The sequence below is a fragment of the Ips typographus genome, linkage group LG2 (genome assembly GCF_016097725.1).
Source record: "Ips typographus isolate SLU linkage group LG2, UJ_Ityp_2.0, whole genome shotgun sequence".
Taxonomy (NCBI): Eukaryota; Metazoa; Arthropoda; class Insecta; order Coleoptera; family Curculionidae; genus Ips; species Ips typographus.
Genome location: NC_138423.1, coordinates 9,978,284 through 9,997,889, shown reverse-complemented (window position 1 = coordinate 9,997,889; position 19,606 = coordinate 9,978,284). Strand labels below are relative to the sequence as shown.

General features: G+C 32.3%; 1 protein-coding gene across 1 annotated transcript; it reads right to left on the bottom strand.

Annotated features, from left to right (window-relative positions):
- Window positions 1-104: 104 nt before the first annotated feature.
- Window positions 105-19,410, bottom strand: LOC145725623 (uncharacterized). Its single transcript, XM_081974427.1, has 10 exons — window positions 19,253-19,410; window positions 18,991-19,188; window positions 18,774-18,934; window positions 13,347-13,442; window positions 9,766-10,011; window positions 9,584-9,710; window positions 9,373-9,523; window positions 6,145-6,284; window positions 5,686-6,088; window positions 105-965 (listed from the first exon to the last, which is right to left on the bottom strand). The coding sequence occupies exons 2-10, from the start codon at window positions 19,166-19,168 to the stop codon at window positions 818-820; spliced, it is 1,650 nt and encodes a 549-aa protein (XP_081830553.1). The 5' UTR covers window positions 19,169-19,188; window positions 19,253-19,410; the 3' UTR covers window positions 105-817.
- Between the last annotated feature and the right edge of the window lie 196 nt (window positions 19,411-19,606).

Here is a 19,606-nt window from a genome sequence, read left to right as displayed (position 1 = left end):
CTTCCTTAACAGTTTAGAAAGTTGATAATAATATGTGCAGTTAGTTGAATATAATATCAGGGTGACAAAAACTGTACAATTACAGAACAATAAAAACACCAACATTTTTCTAAAGGTTTTTATTTCATAATGTACACAGCACATAATATTTACAAAGCACTCTTATTCTAAGTACGATAATTTTGAACAACAAAATCAACAAAAGTACGTCAAAATCTCTGTGGTCTAGTTCGCCTTTTGAAAGCTCTATTTAATTTTTGCGAATTGCAAATTACTGAAAAGCGCAAAAACATGTCGAATCTACCTGCTATACATAACAATTAACATGTTTTCTTGCTATTTTAGTCTACTCAAATTCTAGAATTTGTGGATCATATCAACAGTCTTTCTAGAAACAAATATCACATACTTTTTTTAAATTAATCATTTAATGATATTGTTTATTAATTAATCGAGTTATTTATACGGTAATATTTATGGTTAGTTTATTATTCTGATTAGAAGTAACACTACTAACAGTTTCTATCAATATAGAAATATTAAGGAATTTCGATTGCTTGTTTAAAAAGATTTCTGCCTAATTTTCGATGATGGACCGTGATGTATTCAATTCAACGTAAACTTCATTTCACAGGTTATTATATTAACACTGGAGATCAACCGTTAAATACCAAAATTAGTAACCAAACAAGTAAATGAGATCCGAAACAGGGATTGAATAGGAAATTGTATGAGACTAGCCTAAAATGAGAGCCCGCGGGTTGATTCAAAATGATTAATACAGATATATCACTTGTAAAATTTAAAATTAACCACCTCATAAGCTGGCTTCGGCCGTCTGTACCGTTCCAAAACTTTCAGCAGGAATTTTAACGTTGGCACTTATAGTTGTCACATGATTGCCGATGCTCACTCCGGCCACTTTGGCTCGCTGATAAGCACTCAGCGTGTTTTGACCTAAAAATCTGCGAAAAAAACGTACAGGATGAAGTTTTGTCTATAACACAATCAGTTGTTAGGTTTGTTTTAAACTAGAGACCATTGGAACTATAGAACAGAAAAGTTAGGTTTGTTTCATTGCAGAAAGCAAAACAGTATTAAGATTGTGTTAGCATTATTTGACTGCAAATACAAGAGCTTTTGTTAAAAATCTTAATAAAATTGTAAAGGCCAAGCCATTCACTAATGCTGATCAACTCAATACTTTCTGCAATTTGAGATACAGTATGTCCAAGATTCGATTCTCTATAAGGAAAGTTTTAGATAATTTAATAGGCAATCCAACACCGTTTAAAAATATTAAATTTTTGCTTCGTTTTTTAATTATTTTCGAAAAACCAAAAATGACCATTTTCAAAATTTTTAAGATTTTAAAATTTGGCTTGAACATGGTTACAGCAGTTTTCAGTTCCGACATTTCGGTCTCGAGATACCATCACCAACTTCTTTTTTTCTTATGGACGCCATTTTGTTTTTTTATCTAGTTAAAAAGAGGACGTTTTTTGCATTAAAATTATGTATTACATGTTACAAAAAAAATGTACTTTTATGTTAAAAAAGCTAAAAAACAGTAATTCTTAAAACTACGTTAATGCAAAATCCAAACGATTGTAATTAAGATCTAAACTAGCTTTCAATCTAACCAAACGCAACTTAATCTTAATCTGGTATATTTTCAAAATGTCTCCCGTTCGCTCGTGGACACTTTTCGCTATTCTTTAGCATTCTACTTATGACTGCCAAGTGAATTTCGGTTTATCATTGCAAAAGTATTTATTACCCTTTCTCGGAGAACATCAACATTTGTAGGAGATTCAAACTCATAAATCTCACTCTTAGCATGACCCCAAAGATAAAAATCTAAAGGGGATAGGTCTGGGGATCTAGCTGGCCATGAGATTAAATCGTTTAATGCAATAACATTGTTTAGAAAATTTTCTCTAAGAAAATCCATAACGGGATTTGAAATGAATTTCTAAAATCAGCTTCATTTGGCACAATTTCTCGAAGAGTTGGTAAGATCTCAGCTCTCAATAAATCCGAATACCTCCTTTCATTAAGATTATAATCAAATGTAAATGGCCCTATTAAACGATTTCCTAAAATGAGAAACATTGCTCAGTTACCGAGTCCCAACTTTCTTATAAAAGTAATATTTTATTTGCATACCAATGATTCCACATCAAATATTTAAGCCATATCTTGTTGCATTATGTCTCATTAAATTTATTAATGTACAGTACAGTTCGAGAAACGCACTTCTGGGATAATCGGTCTCCAAAAGTCCTTGTTAACAGTTGATTTTAGTACGTTTACATCTTGTCCTACCATTCTAACAGATGCGGTTGGGTTTTCATTGACGGCTTGCAAAATATTCCGAGTCGGGATTTCATTATGGAGACGGTATGATCCCCTCGATTTTTCAAAAGCACCGTATTCTAATAAATTAAAAACTAGATTTCTAAAGTGGGTCTTGTGAGGTTGGCGTCGTTCTGGATACGTCTCCAAATACCTAATTGAGGTCACGTCTGCGTTTCTGTTGGACTGAAGATACAGTGCCAGCATGTCAAATTTCTCTTCATTTGAATACTTATTTTGTGGCATTTTCATACAAATATTAATTACAACCACGAACGAAAGCATATCTGTGCAACAGTTTTGAAAAACCGAATAAAAAAAAATTAATGTCATATTCCACAATGTATATTTACGGCTGTTTTTTAGCTTTTTTAACATAAAAGTAAATTTTTTTTGTAACATGTAATACATCATTTTAATGCAAAAAACGTCCTCTTTTTAAATAGATAAAAGAACAAAATGGTGTCCATAAGAAAAAAAGAAGTTGATGATGGTATCTCGAGAGCGAAACGTCGGAACTAAAAACGAAATACACAGAAAGATAGTCCTTAAAAAGTTGCTCTGACAATGTTAAAGCCAAATTTTAAAATTTTTAAAATTAGCGAAAATATAGCACTTTTTTGAAAATGGTCGTTTTTGGTTTTTCGAAAATAATTCAAAAACGAAGCAAAAATTAAATATTTTTAAAACAATGTTGGACTGCCTATTAAATTCTCTAAAACTTTCCTCATTTAACCTTTGCAGTAGCTCTTACGGGAAGCGAGATCCCTTTATAGAGAATCGAATCTTGGACATACTGTATATTCTATAAAAATAAATTAAACAAGTATGTACAAAGGCACATATTTTTCTAAAGTTATGAGGAAACTAAGGTAGTCCTTAACTAACAGCTAAATTTGTTCAACCAACTCAAATACTGTCATCAGACAAATAACCTATTTTAGCATAATGTCTTTCATCTCACAAATGTTGAGAATTTTGGCGGCATTGTTTATCTATGACGTGAATGCCGTTTTCGTTGGCGTTATCTATATCTCAAATTCCTTATCACTCAACTGTTAAGGCCGTTTCAGAGTTCCGTAACGGCATGAGGAAAGAAATAACAGTAAACAGAAAGGAAATTAAACAGTTGATATGTCACACATCCATTCATAGTTTTCTGTAACTAAAACTATGAATGGATGTATGACATATCAACTGTTGTAATTTTTTTACGGTTTACCTCGTACCTCATACCGTTGCGGAACTCTGAATTGACCGTCAAGTTTTAAGTTTAACATGACACTGAATTTCAAATTAATGACAGCTTTAACTGTTAGAGTAATTCCTGATTACACTTTTTTAAAGCGCCAAAATCTTGCAGCGAGTATGGTCTAACTACTAACCGGTTTGTTGTATAAGAGTTTCACATATACCCTGATTATTATAACTTTAGTTTCACGTCATCAAGGTGAAAATGAGCAGTGTTGTCAATGTTATAAAAAACGAACCGAAACTAGAATACTTAATAACATAATTACATAAAACGAGAAACATAAAAATAAGCCTTTCAATTCATAGTTTTGCCGTAAATTCGTAAAATGTAATCAATGACTTGTAACTTTTGGCAGCCAATATTGTCAGAAAAAAATAGGTTGAGTGGTTTATTTGGTGATATTTTTGTTTACATTTTTAGTGGCATTGGGATTTTTATTTAAATATTGTGTTGTGCGTTACTAGAGAATAAGGAGAAAAACTCGTCTGGAAAAAACCAGGAAAATTAGTAAAAAAAAATCCAAATTAGGTTTTTATAAAACATATTTTTTCCCAATGAAATCTAAGGACGAAGCCCAGTTTTTCAAATATAAAAGGTTGACTTTAGCATCTTTTAATAAATTGTTACATTTAGTTACACCACAGTTATTAAAACGCAATTTGCCAGATACAATAAATGCTGAGCAACGTTTGGCCATTGCATTACACTAAGAACAGTAAGAACTATCTAAGTTGGAGTAAATAAAAGTATGCGATTTGTTAAAACGTAAGAACATTGGCATAGGAAATGAAAATGGTTCATTTCTTATGTTTTTGTTTACGTTACAAACTGTGAATGAAAGCATTACAATTTCATTATGTTTTACGTCTGTATGTTTTATAGAAACAGAACTATGAATCCACCTTTACTGTTTTAATTAAACTGGTAACTGGGTATTGAGAGTGAGGGAATGCATGTTTAGGAGACCCTGAGTTGAGGGTTTTGAGATCCAATGTGTTTTTTACTCTGCATTTGTGTATAAACCTTGAGTAATAATGGAGATATGTTTGTTGCGCCGATTTTTAGGTAGGGGCTTAACAATTCAATGTTTTTTTATTGTTTGGATAAACTTACTTATGCTAATTAATAGTAATACTTAGCTTTAGTACTGCAGACACATTTTTAGATCAAACTATAGAATTAAGCTTCACACAGTAATCTAATAGAATAAAGTTGTTTGGAGCCAGTATTCGACGGTTTCGGCATAACAGACAGCGAAATGGCAGGTTGTTGGAATGTTGTGCACAAGCGAACCGTTCAACGATGGCCACAGAAACGTAAAATAGGATCAAATAAGACAAATAATTTGTTTTGCTAGGGCAGTAAGTCACACTTTCTAAAGACAGTTTGTCACTTTCTTGATAAACTGACAAACATAATTTAGGAAAAACACCTTCTTTTTTAGCCAGGTATTAACATAGCTTTTAACTGTTGCTTTTTTTCATAAAACATAACATTGGTCGTAGAAAAAATTAGATGCGCAACTCTGGAGTAAACTGCGTTTTGCACCCTTGAACTTTGAAACCCTTCACTTTGCGTCGGGTCTGAAAAAGTTCGCGGGAGCAAAAGATGCACTTTTTTCCCTAGTTGCGCAAATAACTATTAAAACCCTGTTATTTACGTCAAACTTTGACACTTCGAGACGTATAAAGATCGGGTTCGGTGATTGGAATAGCTCGGTAGCAAGAAAATCAGAAAATAGACGACAACATTGCGTATACTTGCCAACATAATATAAGGCGCGTAATTTAAATTCCCGTATCTATGCAATGTTATTGTCCGGTAAGTTCGGTTGGCAATAGAATTACCTGTGTGTGTTATAATAATCAGGATTAAAGTGATATGTGGAGAGTACTTTCTAATTCCTAACCAAAAACAACTTAAACAAAGGAATGCCCGAAACTTTTTTCAAAACTATTTTTTAACTAGTATCTTGAAATACCAATAGAAACAATGTCTGCTGATTGTAGCATTTTCTAACACCCTGTAGAAACCAACTGTTTGTGTTGATTAACAAATTGATCAAAACTTACCTTATACAGATGTAAATAACAATCAGGGCCACGCTGGCTGCTAACATTCGAATATACGAATTATCGTATAGCTGAATAACAATCCAAGCACAGGCCACCGTCATACAAATGCACGTCACAATAACGGCAGTGCTGCCCCAATGTTTGGCCGTAAATGCCTTATCCCATTTCAGCTCGTTGTTTTGGTAGATTTCGTACTCGTAGTTGCACACTTTGCAGCGCAACGGCTCATTCGAAGCCGAGCTGCTTTCCATAAGCCATCGACGCAGACACTCATGATGGACGCTAGAAACGTCGCCGGTACAGTCGCAGGGTTGGATCAAGGGCTCGTTACGTTCACAGTCGTAGCAAATCCAGCATTCTCTTTTATCCAAGAAAGCTTCGTCGTCTTCGGTACTTTTGCCTGCAAGTTCGCATTTTAATTAGTACAAGGCGCTGATGGTCAGGACAGTCACAAACCAGTTGTGGTTGGCACTCCATCGACTTGGGACAATTCAGTTTCAGGACACTTCTGTTGGTCAAATTTGGCCAGGAGCTTCCTTGGATTTAGGATCCATAATTCGGATGGTTGCATACAGTTCCAGAGAACCGCTGGAAACCTAAGAAATATAAATGATAGTGATATATAGTTTCTATAAACATAAGAGCAAAAAACACGGTTTAAGATGTTTTTATGTGAACATTTTCAAAACGGATATATTTTTAAAATTATCACTTAATACATATAAAGAGCCAGAGGGAATAACAAATAACGTTAAAAAAATAAGCGCTTTCCAAGAAAATACCATACCAAATTGTAAAACCCTTTCTGAAAACTTCACTTAAATAAAAATAAGAGCAAATGAAAATTCAAGCCTCAAACTTCATTGTGAAAGAATAATGAATGTCCAGTGACTTTTATCTTTCTTTCCTCTTTTGTTCTGTAGTAACTACGACTTATATTATGGTTCGATGTCGTTATTTATAAAGTTTGCAATACTACGTAAAAGATCAATGTTTTATTTATGTGGTAGGCTAAAAAAAGTACAGTTGGGTTTTCTGACTACAAATTTTAGACAGTTTCTTTAAAACCTCGAATTTTGCTGCATTTTGAACATTTATGGTCTCTAACAAAATTTCCGTAACTCTAACAATTTCAAATTATAAGTGAAAATGAAATTGTATCAAAATTTTGAAAATTCTGTATCTCCGCTATTTTTGGGGTTTCAGAGACTGTAAAAAGCTCAAAATGTTCGTCTATAACTGCGCTTTCACCTGTTGCTAATTGCAGCGCGATAAAACATACAGGATGTTCAAAAAACCAAAAAAATACAATTAAATTTGAAACTGTCTTGACAATAAGTATTTTTTTCAAGAAAATAAAGAAAATTTATTTATTTAATTTATAGAAAAGGTACATTTTTGTAGGGATGTCAAGTGTTTACCATTATAGTTAGTTTTAGTAGGATTGTATGTAGTTATTAAGAAAATTAACAGCATTACTTGATGAACTTCAAAGGAGGTGAAAAAGGTGGTACGTGGAGGTAGAAGGTGGGAAAAAACGGTTTTTTTTTGTTTTATTGGTGGTTGATTGTCAGAGAGACTTTGAGAGAGCTAAAAAAGTCAATTTTAAAAAAAGAGAAATTCGAGCAAAAATCAGACTCTTGAAGATCAGGAGATCTTAGAAAGCTTTTTCCTTCCGGAACGGAAGTTACTGGGTGTAATACCGAGTGCTACCAGCAATTGTACCGTCTAGTCCACGTTATGACATGGAGCAGATTGTGATAGAGGACCTATTCCAGAAGTCGATAAAAAAAAATCGAAATCGATAACCGAGGAGGCCTCCCGGCTGTTACCGAGGTACAGCCTTTGCAGTTAAAAATCCACCTCAACGGAAAAGAAGAAGATTGGTCAACTGACGGTTTATTTTGGACAATTTGGACTCTTTAACGAAGAGTATTAGTTGTAAGTAGTTTGTAATTTTTAATATTAAAGACATTTGTAGTTTCAATGATATATTTAGAAGCAGGATTTTTAGGTAGAAAGTAAGTTAGATAGGTTTAGTTATTTACCTTAAAAATAACTTGGCATCCCTATTATAGAATTTTTATTCAAGCTTATTTATTTAAATTTTCTTTATTTACTAGATTATTAGAATGAATGGTCAGGGTGAATCTGATGCAAGTTATGATGATATTATCATGCAACTAGGAGGTGAGGGAGATTTGAGTAAATCTCATCTTCAGGATGATAATAATCTTGACAAAACTAAATGCCCGGTTTATACCTCCAAATTAAGAGTTTAATTTGCATAAAAGTCAAATTAATTTTCTTAAAGTTAGAGCTACACGTTTGTATAGGGTGAGCCAAACTGGACGTATTTAAATGGGAAGTGCTCTTATTAATAGAGATACGCAAAAACTGATGTCGGTGCCTCAAGTTGAAATTTAAAACTTAATGCTTACAGAAAGCCATTTTGAACATTTTTGGCCTCTTAAAAAACTTCCGTAACTCTAACCGTTTCTGAGATATTCGACACTTGGAAATCGCATATTTTGAAAATTCCTTATCTCCTCCACTTTTGGAGTGTTAGCGACTGGAAAAAGAAGGTCAAAACACTCATCTTGATCTTTCACCTCATTCTCAATCTTTTTTTTGGAAACTGCATCAAAACAAAAATAAAAACAGTCAAACTTAGAACCGCGTTTCGTCAAACGGTGACCACGTTTACCCGGTTCTAAGTGAATGTAAATCTAGTCCACCAAGTGCAGAAAGTCAGTCTGAACATTGCAAAACCGCCTTAACTCAAAATGTTTTCGAGATATTCGATTTTTTTGGAGAAATTGCAACAAAATTAGGAAAATTCATAATTTCCGTCAGTTTTCGTGTTTCACCGACCGTAGAAAGCTAAAAATGTTAGTCTAAAACTGCCTTTTCACTTCTGGCTAACCGCAACACGATTAAACATATACAGGGTGTTCAAAAAAGAAAAAAACACAGCTAAATTTGAAACTAACGTCCAGCCAGTTGTGACCGCATTTTCCCGGCTCTAAGTGAGTGTTAACCTAGTCCACTGGGGGCAGAATGACATTCTAAACATTTTTTGAAAATTGCAACAAAAGTTAATATTTCTGTCGAGTTAATTTTTTTCGCAGAAAATGAACTTTTATCATTATTCCCCCTGGCTTTTGATATATTAATGAGCAAGAAATTTTTAAAAGTTTCACTTGGCAATTTCTTTCCACTGCTGTGTCAAAATAAAATGAAGGATAGTTGATGGAAAAAATGAGACAAGTTTGACTAATAAAGTAATGTCCAAACCAGTGTATGACAAGATTAAGGAGAATCAAAGAAATCCTGTATGACCAAACCCTCTCTTTGAATTTTAAGCAAAAATTTTTCCCAACAATTAATCCATTATATTAAACATGCAAGCTTGTTTTACACTAAAAAAGTACTTTTGTAGGTAACTAAACAGCTAGACATACCTGCAAGGCATCCAAACCTATAGAATAAAACTTAAAACCAAAGAAGTACTGAATTTCCAAGCATGTTTACTCAAGTAAATTAAGCCATAATCTAATAATTACAAAAGTAAAAATACCGTTATCACCATGCATTCTCATTCACTACGTTTTCAACAACTCGAAAAATGTTTATCTTTCTATCAATAACTAAAATTATCAAGACAATACGCAAAACACTCACCATATAGCAACGCCAATTTCCACTACCCGAAAGATCACGTCATGTAAATTTCTTGAGTTGATAGGGACTTTAGTCTTCCAGAATTCACTCAACGTCTCGGAAAACAGAAATCCAGCTATCACGATCAGCATCAAAGCTTGGCTGAGCAAACCTACAGCAGAAAAACAACTTGTAGATACGTTTTACTGGTGAAAACCCACCAGCAACTCACCAATACGAGATTGATGAAGTTGAGACACGTTAATCTGAGGTCGTAGGTCCGCATTTGTTCTTAGAGGTTCAGCTTCCTGAGATGTGGACGCTAGTTGTAGTGGTTTTGACATAAATCCTCCTCTCACCTGAATAATCAAATTTTAACTGTATAAGCACTAATTGTATGGTGGTAAAACCCACCTTAAAGTACACTTCAACCCCATAAATCAAGAAGAAAATGACCACGATAAACATCAGCACCGCATAACAGCCGTTAAACAAGTGGTTGTAGAAGCCTGGATCGTCTGGGGGTGGTTTTGCCACCTGAGTGGTAATGAACTCGGCGAAGAGCAGTCCGTAGGAGATGATGTTGAAGGTCAAAAAGCCAAGGAAGGACTTGGAGAGAAATTGCGGTTTCTCGTAACGGATTCCTTGAAGGTGGAAGACCTGTTGAATAACATACATGAGGTAGGTCAAGTAATTGATCTATTCTATCTAATCTATGCATTGTTGTTTTGAACTGGTTTGCACTCAAAATCAAATTACAAATCCTTGAAATTGACCCCAAAAAAACCACAAAATATTGGTGTTACAATTTAATTATTCGTTGTATGCTGTTATCTTGTTATTTTTTTCGGATCTGATGTCAGTCTATTTACACACTATTCTTAATGTGAATACTTTTTGATTGCAATTATTGAGACCAAACCAAGATCAATGACCAAAAGGTATTTCTAATGCTTTAAGATCTGATAGCCTAGTTAATACATGTTGCAATATTAGGAATATCTATTTGCACTGCCACGATGTTCAAATAACCGTGACCAAAGCAGCAAAAGTGTCCAAATTGAAGAAGAAGCGTTTGCAGGTTCTTATTCTTATTATAGGTTCTAATTAAACTCTTTGTTTTAAGCACAAATAACATATTGGGATCCTTATAGACTAAATCTATGATCTATAAAAATATATTAAATGTAATGTTAATTTTCCTATGTTCAGGTTCAAAAAACACACTTCAGTACAGAGTGTCCCATTTTCGTAAACTATAACGCTTATTTTTAAAGAAACAGGGTTGCAGTTTTCGCAACAGTGTGCTACTTTTTGTGATATTAAATGTGGCGTCAGCACACTTTTCATAACCTTTTTTGTTTTTATTTTTCCAGTTAAATGTAAATTCACAAAATTATAGGTATAAAATTATTACCACTTTGCATCGTGTCATCGTTTCCTTTTTTCAGTTTAGTTACTGGTCAACTATCAATGAGCACCTAGAAATGTTAACCCACTCTTAGTTTGGATTTGCATAATTAACAATGTTCTTATCAGGCCATTTTTCATTGAGAAAAATCTCAACCGCAATAAATTTTGGATTCTTTAGTGATGCTGTACATGCATTTGCAGATTTTTGCATACTCCTTGGAAAATGAAAGCAGATATCTTGAGCATTGCTTCTCTTAAAACAAATGGCCCCAGAAAAACACTCTGTGTTACCTACACATACGTTCGGATATAAAAATACCTCACTTCTTTCATAATCCTTTTAGAGTTCATTATTTAAGATGAGAATTGGGTAACGCAACAAAAGTAGTATGGCAATTTCAGAAAATAGCAATACAAGTGTGTTTTTTATTAATTGATTTATGGTTTTATGCAGATGCATTGTTCAATTTGACCGTCATATAACTTTGGCCGAAAAAGTTAATGTTTCTCTACACTGTCTGAAAACATAAAAAAATACATTACAATACTTACATTCATTAACAAAGTCCGTTATAAAACTAAACAGCTCAACAAATAACATTAGGCATTGCATCTCTTTTATTACTAACAAATACAGTTTTACAGATATTTTTCAATAATGTCGACAACTGGTCTCTTTCACAAAATGTAAAGTTAACTGCATTGATTGATTACGAAAAAACTAGATTTTTATTCGTTTTCAATTTTTAAATGTCATTCATAGTCTTTATCAAGTTAACAAATATTAAAATAAACACCAGAGCGTTTTACTGTAAAATAAAAAGAAAAATCCTACTTTTCAAAGTAAAAAATCCACTAGCAATAATAATAAACCAACAAATGTACTAATCAAGTCATACAAAGTAACTAGTTCAATAGTATCATGTGGAAATTACTAGACTTAATGACTAAAAATATGAAGCTACAGCAATTTAATATTATTATAGCATTTATAATTTAATCATAAATGTTAATAAGTTGGAAAGTTCATTTTTAAGGACATACGCATATTTGGCGTTTTCATTAACTAAAAGTTACAAAGTGCCACTAATTAATTTTTCATTTAAGTTGAATCTGCCCTCACACTTCTAACAAATAAAGAAGTGAAGAATGATCAAGACTTTTTTTTCTGAAAGTAGAATTTTATTTTTCAAAACAATTTACAATGAATTAGCCAATTTTGTGTACATACAACATGTATGAATACAAATAGTATCAAACTTTTTTACAATTTCTTACTGCAGTGTTTAATCAACAATAATAAAACTTCAAAAATGATGCCAATAGGCTCATTGCTCAGAAGAAAATGGTCCGTTGATTGCTAAATCAAAGTGTTCTTATGAATGGGGTCAATGAAAAAATAATTGATGTCAAAATGAAAAGGTTTCCTTCTATAGTTTTACTGAAATACTGCGTATTTAAGCAAAACTTGGATGTTAACTACATAATAAATAAAAAATAAATGAAATACACAAATACTCATTCTTCTTCAATACAGCTAAAACTAGATTTGGAACCGTTTGAGTTATTACCATTTGTTTTTACTAACCTGATATCCACAATATTCTGTACCAAACACACCTATGTGACCATTACTTTCACTGAACTGAAAAACTCCTAGTCCTGTATGTCTAATCCAGACCGTATTATTCAAAGTAAATTACGGTTTTATGCTGCAGCAGAAAATGCATATACGTGGTTTATGTTACCATTGTTTGCTTATCAAGTCTTAATTCTGACTAATTAACATTCTTTAAATATAACCGAACACTTTCAGAGCTAAAATCGAACTAAAAAAGTGGCTTTCTTCTCCTATGATCTTCAAATAAACGGATATATCAGGATTAGTAGAGGTACACTCAAGAGCAATAATAACAAAAAAAACTAATTAAAACAGGAGATGATGAAAAGTGCACTTATGTTACACTAGTTACTTATGAATAGATAATTGGGCCTACCTTCAGGTAAACATTTAATGACACGTAGTTCCACACAAATGTAATAAACAAAAAACAAACCTAAAGAATTCTATTATCCAACTGATTTACAATCTATATAGTGCATGTGTCTTCAGCCACTACAACAGTGGACTTGTCAAAATCAGTATGCTGATTAATATGTACTCTATTTGGTAAAATCACATTAGCTCGGAGTTCGGTCCCAATAAGGCGATAATATGCAATAATCGATTGAGCTTTATGTTTCTTGCCTCTGTTTAGATTGTTTATTAATGCATTAAGTGAAATAATGGGGGGTCAACAAGGATACGCCACACCAGATTATTAATACCTATGCTTTAATGGGCTGGCATGGGGACGGTTTTGCGAGTAAAAAAAGTCATAACCAATATCAATGTCATGTATATAGTAAACAACTAAAAAGCCAACAACCTTAATAACAAATCTGACAGTGCAAAAACAACATAAATTATGAATCAAGGGTAAAGTGCGCAAACCAGTTCAAGTTAACAAATCACTTAGTAAACAAAAAACAATGACAACTTAAGAATTAGAATAATTAACCAAATTAAACATTGAACTTACCTCCGCCCAGAAACATACTATCAGTGATGCACTTGACATTAAAAGTGGATAGTAAGAGGACAATAAGCTGCTTGACCAACCAGATTCAAAGGACTCCTAAAATAAAATATTAATTAGGTTATTCAAAAATTTGGAAGTTTGTATCGTTAAATTTACGATTGTAGCAATGTAAGGCTAACTTAAAACTAAGATAGAAGAATGTGACAGATAAGGCGCAAATTGTCACAGTCAAAACTTAGGGCAAGCTGACTTTAAACAGTTGGAGCTGAACAATAGAGTAATATAAATTTTCAAAAATTACGGTCAGTTAACTATTTTATTAACTATGATACAAAGTGATAAAAATGTGGTTTCTTCTTGAATTGATTAACTTTAACATGTAAGGTAATTATATCGATAAAGTGTTTTATAAGGAATAACGTAATAAACACAATAATTTCAAAGCACAAATTGCTATTGCATATACATAAAAATGGATTAACACGTGGATATAAACTGCATAGCCATTAGTAGGAAAATTCATTTTTATCTATTACCTACACAAAATTCAACGTTTTTCAAGTATTAGACGCAAGTAGCTTTGTTTGCCACCTAATACAGAAACAAAATAAAGACCTGTACTATAGCATTATATTATTATTCGGCCTGACATGTGTATTTACATATTATCTTGAATGTTGATAGTCAATGAATTATAATATTGGCATTATTCAAATTAATACCTAATGCATATTAACATAGGACATTTAAATAAAAAGTAAAAAAATATTTTGTACTCTGGAGCTTTTAAATAAAAATATTAATAAAAAATTCAAGCCCAGTAGATCACATTAATAATTGACCGAACAGCTGACTCAACTCAGTCAAACTATTAATTTTTAATGTTGCCTAAAAATCTAATAATTGTACACAGACCGACAAACTTTGTATATTAATTAGACTAGCGTCCTTGAACTGAGTACTAGGTTATTTCGGTGCATTATGTTTTACTTTTAAATTTCCACTAATAGAGTTAACAAAGCGTAAATATAACAAGGTTGGTGTGAGATCAAATCATTATTTGTCCTAACAATTTGAACAAGAGCTTTTTAAATATGGATAACCAATAATTAAAGTTCATATTATATTTGAGTGTTTTTGGATATTGTGTGAAAATGGTTCTAAGCCAAAACTAAGATATTCTTCCATCTTACAAAATCTATAAACAAATATAGAAGATAAATGATGTTAATAATGGCGTCCATTACTCGCAATTTACAGGGTGAAATCACAAAAAGAAACAGATTTTTAAATGTAACACCTTGTTTGCAGGGTGGTTCAAATTGATTGTAGTATAATTCAAGGGTGGAAAGTACATAAAAAATAAACTCCAAAGTGTCATACAAACTGTAGTTGAAAAGTGCCCCCTAGGGGAGTTAGCGCACTAAAAGTAAGGTGAGCCACTAAAACCATTTTTTTATTTATTTTTTCTAAACGTAAAAAGTTACTCAAATGAAATTTGGCATGAATGTTCACCATTTTGAAGTGGTCATTCAGGATGTTTTTTAAATGTTTTAAAATCAAAAAGTTACAGCTTAAAGAATTTTAAGCTGTAATTTTAGAGGGTTCTGATGGGACACATGTGATAAAGCATGCCAAATTTCATATGAGTTTTAATATAGTTTATTAATTTAATTTTTTTAATTTTTTAAGATAAAAAACTCTTTTCTTGACGCATATACTTAGGACTAGCTCCGATAGGGGACACTTTTCAACCATAGTTTATATGGCACTTTGGCATTTATTTTTTATATACTACCCTTTAAGTATCCTACAATCAATTTGGATCCCCCCTGTATTATTCGAGATATTGTTACGTCTCTGACAAGCTCATTTTCTTCTCATAAAAATATAGAATATCTTATAGTTATTAACCATAGAATAACACAGTTAATGTAATTACGAAATTGTTAAAAAAAAATTATAAAATAAAACAAATTAATATTTTTCTTTGCTGTTATAAAAGATTTTTGAAAATCTCAATTATTAAATACAGGAAACCACCATCCTATTAAACACAATATTGACATATTTAAGACTTACTTTGGCAATGTTAACCAAATTTTATTTAACTTTTTAATAGCACTTTTTGGGTCATCTTGAGTGTGCGCAATCCACTAACATTGACATTTTTGACTTTTGGCACTTTAAATGCTGTGACGTCACTTTCAAGTAATTCCTTCAGGAATTTTTTTCAACATTTTCGAAAATCGGAAACGTCAGACGTCACACTTTTTCTATTGCATTTTGTAGGTCACTGTGTAGCTCTGAGTGTGCGCGCCATACACTGATCTAAAATTACGCAGGGTGTCCCATTTGAATTTCGTGACTTTTGGTACTTTGAACGCAATTTCTTCAAGAGCATAATTTCAACTTTTTAATTTTTGTTGGGGTAATTGACTTAATTAAGAGGCTGGACCGCAAAGGTCCAATTTTATTCTTGTTCTGGGTTATGCAATGCTGTCAATTTTTTTATAATTCCAGACAAAACTTATGTTATTTTTGTAATATTTCTAATTTTAACAGTGATTTATGTAATTTGTAATGTATTTTTTGCTCCTGTCACAATGAATTATTACAGAAACTTTTGTTGGATCAATTTGACTTGTAACACTTCTCTATTCAAAGAAATTTAGATCCTTGTCACTCATTTTCCTCAACTAATGGGATTGTCTACCAAAAATTTAGTTTTGCATTTATTACCAGCTGTGACATAGAAAGGGTGCATGTGCCCTATGTATATCTAATATCAATTTTAACCAAACGTCAACTGTCGAGGAAGACGGAGCTGAACTGAAATTGTAAGTTATGTTCAATAATTGAAAGTTCAATCTTTTTAAGCTTTTTATAAAATTACTAGCCATGTATAAATATATTGAAATGTAAGACATAATAGCTAATTTTAATAGATGAATTTTAAAAAGCTCATATTTGGAACCTTAAATTCCACTATGGTAGATGACCCCATTCTGATTGGAAAAACCTAATGTTAGTGGGCGGACATAACGGAGCATCGTTCACAAAAAATAATAAACGCATAGTTTTAAATGTATATGGTCATAACGGAGCGCAAAGCAGCGCTCCGCGCCTAGGTCGAAACCAAGGCCTGGCACCATCGAACCGAGCTTAGTATTTTTTAGACCTTGGACCAAGGGGCATGCTCATTTAGTTTGTTTAAAAGGTAATCGAAAGCAGATATCTTCAATCTCATATATTCAAAAAACGGTCCAAATAAAAGTCCTGATATAGATGATGAAATTCTCCATAACATAAAGAAACGTTTTTTGTTGAGTGAATGCACTGGATTATACAGGTACCACATTTTAGCACTTGGGTTTCATAAAATGTCTTCCTCATTAAGAGGATAATCCATGTTTATCTCAGCCTCGTTACCGTTTAACAGGCGCAATGGCGCAAATTAGCGAAGGTCGAAGCTTCCTAGTAAAATAAGTACACCAAGTGTCAAGAGTTTTTTTTACCAACAAGTGTATTTGCATTACTATTCTCTGTGGTGGATTTACATATAAATAAATATCTTCCAGGTTTTGTTCTCACCTTAAAATAAAACAAATGAAAGCATGAACCAGATAATCTAGGTTCAATTTTATTGTTTAACCACAATATATAAGGACAGCAAACAGCCTAGTGTATGTTGCCATTTACATATACCAGCATTTAACCTTGTAGATAATAACAATAAAAGCGGAAGCTTTGAGATAGTTCCCTATAACCAACAATGAAGACTAATTATTCTGACAGACCGACCAGGCCAACTGAGCTTTTGCATACAAATAAATTAAAAACAGCAAAATTAGTAATACCAAATAAACTCATCTAGTTTAACAGTACTTGATGGTTTTTTTTACAAAGGCTAGTTAAATCAATAACTGAGACTTGTTATGGGTGATTCACATTATAATTAAATGCGCACCAGATGTTCTAACGGACTGAGTGCACATGTACTGAAATTTAATAGTGGATTTCCTTACTTTTGCACTGTACAAGGTTGATAAGTGCTTATAGATAAAGAGTCCCATATTTACAGAGTAAAAATACTTTGTTAATGCTTGTAAACTGTGTATTAGAAATTGCTAGAAAACAACAATTAAGGTGGCAAGGTTAAATTTGATTTTTGATTAAATTACCCAACAACAACAATGCATACAATAGGGTGAAAATAAAGATCTATCTAATTAAGTACATGAATATCAAGGTTGGGCAAAAATCAGTGATTTTTGATTTTTTCAATTTTATTTTAATTAAAACCCTGTTCAATTATTTTAAGTGATTTAAAATAATTTCAAAATTGGACTAAAATGCCAGGGTTGCCAAAAGTCCAAATCAGTAATACTTTTAGATAAAAATTTGGTTGATTATTGAGTAAAATCAGAAGATTAGATTTTTCTACTCAGTTTTCCAGTGTTTTAAACGTGTTTTGTCCTCATTTTGATCTTTTCTTTCCCATATTTATGTGATCAGTGCAACATAAGTGTGTGATTTAGTTTCTTCCTGTTAATCTTGGATTTGTAAAGGAAATTAGTTTTTTGTTTAAGCTTTACATGAAGATGAAGAAAAGTGTTATTTTATTTTTTATTTAATAAGTGCCTAATGTATTATATTTCGGTTTTGTTTTTAAAGAATTTTTGTTTTAGTTTATTTTGTGTGTCTGACTAAAAAAAATACATTTTTTGGTTTAACTAACTAAACAATGGTTAAAATCACAATTTAAATAAACTTTGATTTAAATCAATCAGCCCAACCCTGATAGATATTAAAACTTTTTTATGTAATATACAGAGTAGTCTACCAAAAAAATTTATAGCAAAAGTATGACTCACTGAAGTTGTGAATAGTTGTTTAACTAACATTTTTTCATGACAATGTACATACACTGTTTGTTATGTCAAAAAGTATTTTAGTCATATTTACAATCAACTTTATCCTGAAACATCAATTTTCCAGTCAGAAGTTTGGGTTTTATCAAAGGTTTTACAGAATTCAAAATTAATATAAATTCTTTACATTCAGACTGTGATTTTCTTTGTAGTGCTTGCTATGCTATTGAACATTCACAGTCTAAAATTAAATTAATCTTAACCTTCAAAATTACTGGTCCTGCTGGTGCAGAGGGCTGTTGTAATCAATGGAATATCAAATAGCAAAAAACATCTTAAAATTAGTGCTAAGTTTAAGATATTATACCTATTTTAGCACTTGATTTCAACTCAATCATAATTTTCTTAAGATCAAATTACCCCAAGTCCTACAAAAAAGCATTGCTACTGGCTTTGACAAAAAAAACTTTAGCATACAAATTTGACCACACATAGATATTATCACAGATATTATGCAACATCACACAATACAAAAAAACCTCTAAAAACTTACCGGAAAAATAAAGTATGCACCCCTCAATAAGCTGGCAAATCCTATCACTACATATATGGTCTTTTGGGTTGTAATTTTGCAAGCCCTAACAAAAGTAGGAGCTTTCAACCTTTGATATTCAGAGAGACAGCACATGATGAACTGAATGAAACACACCAATCCTGTAATCAACCAAAACCATTGATATAAACTTGTAGAAGAGTGCAAACAATCTTACCAATGAAAATAAAAACTCCTCCAATACCTGCATGGTAAGGTAAATTGAGGTCATCACACAACTCTCCAGTGAAACGAATGTTACACATGCAGGTTCCGTTCCAGCACTCTCCCCTGCCAGAACAGTCTCTATTGCAGCTAGAGCTTAGTCCTGACATGTAAAGTAAATGTCGAAACATCACTTGGAAGTTCTTTAGACCTGCAAATAGGACAGTCTATTTTGGTAATCCAGAACTTTGATCGTCAGACGATTGGAATTTTACCTGGAGTCTAGCATAAGCTCAAACAAAAAATAACAATGTAATATTCCGTTTACGTGATCTATTCCCTATAATCACTGGATTTTTCAGACTTTTCACTAAAACAGCAGTTCTTTGTCAACATTACAGTGACTGAGTGACAGCAGGATAGATGAACTGCCATCTTTCTTCTTTTTTTACTGGCGGGGCGATCTGTTATGTACTGAAGTGAAGCTAGCTACTAATTGATTCCATTGTCGATGGTTTGATGCGTTTTTTTTTTCGTCAATTAAATTTCTTTTTAATGTTTTAAATTGGCGTTCTCATTGTTTGTTTTCTAACTTACTAACAACACAACTTATTTAAAAGTTCACTGGA

Bases quoted from the DNA above. Each gene is read 5' to 3' on its own strand.
- LOC145725623 (XM_081974427.1), bottom strand. From the start codon at position 19,168: ATGTTTCGACATTTACTTTACATGTCAGGACTAAGCTCTAGCTGCAAT. The intron at 9,711-9,765 runs GTGGGTTTTACC...TTGATTATTCAG, and splicing joins GGGTTGAAGTGTACTTTAAG to GTGAGAGGAGGATTTATGTC. The intron at 6,285-9,372 runs GTGAGTGTTTTG...TATATTTCTTAG, and splicing joins GAAATTGGCGTTGCTATATG to GTTTCCAGCGGTTCTCTGGA.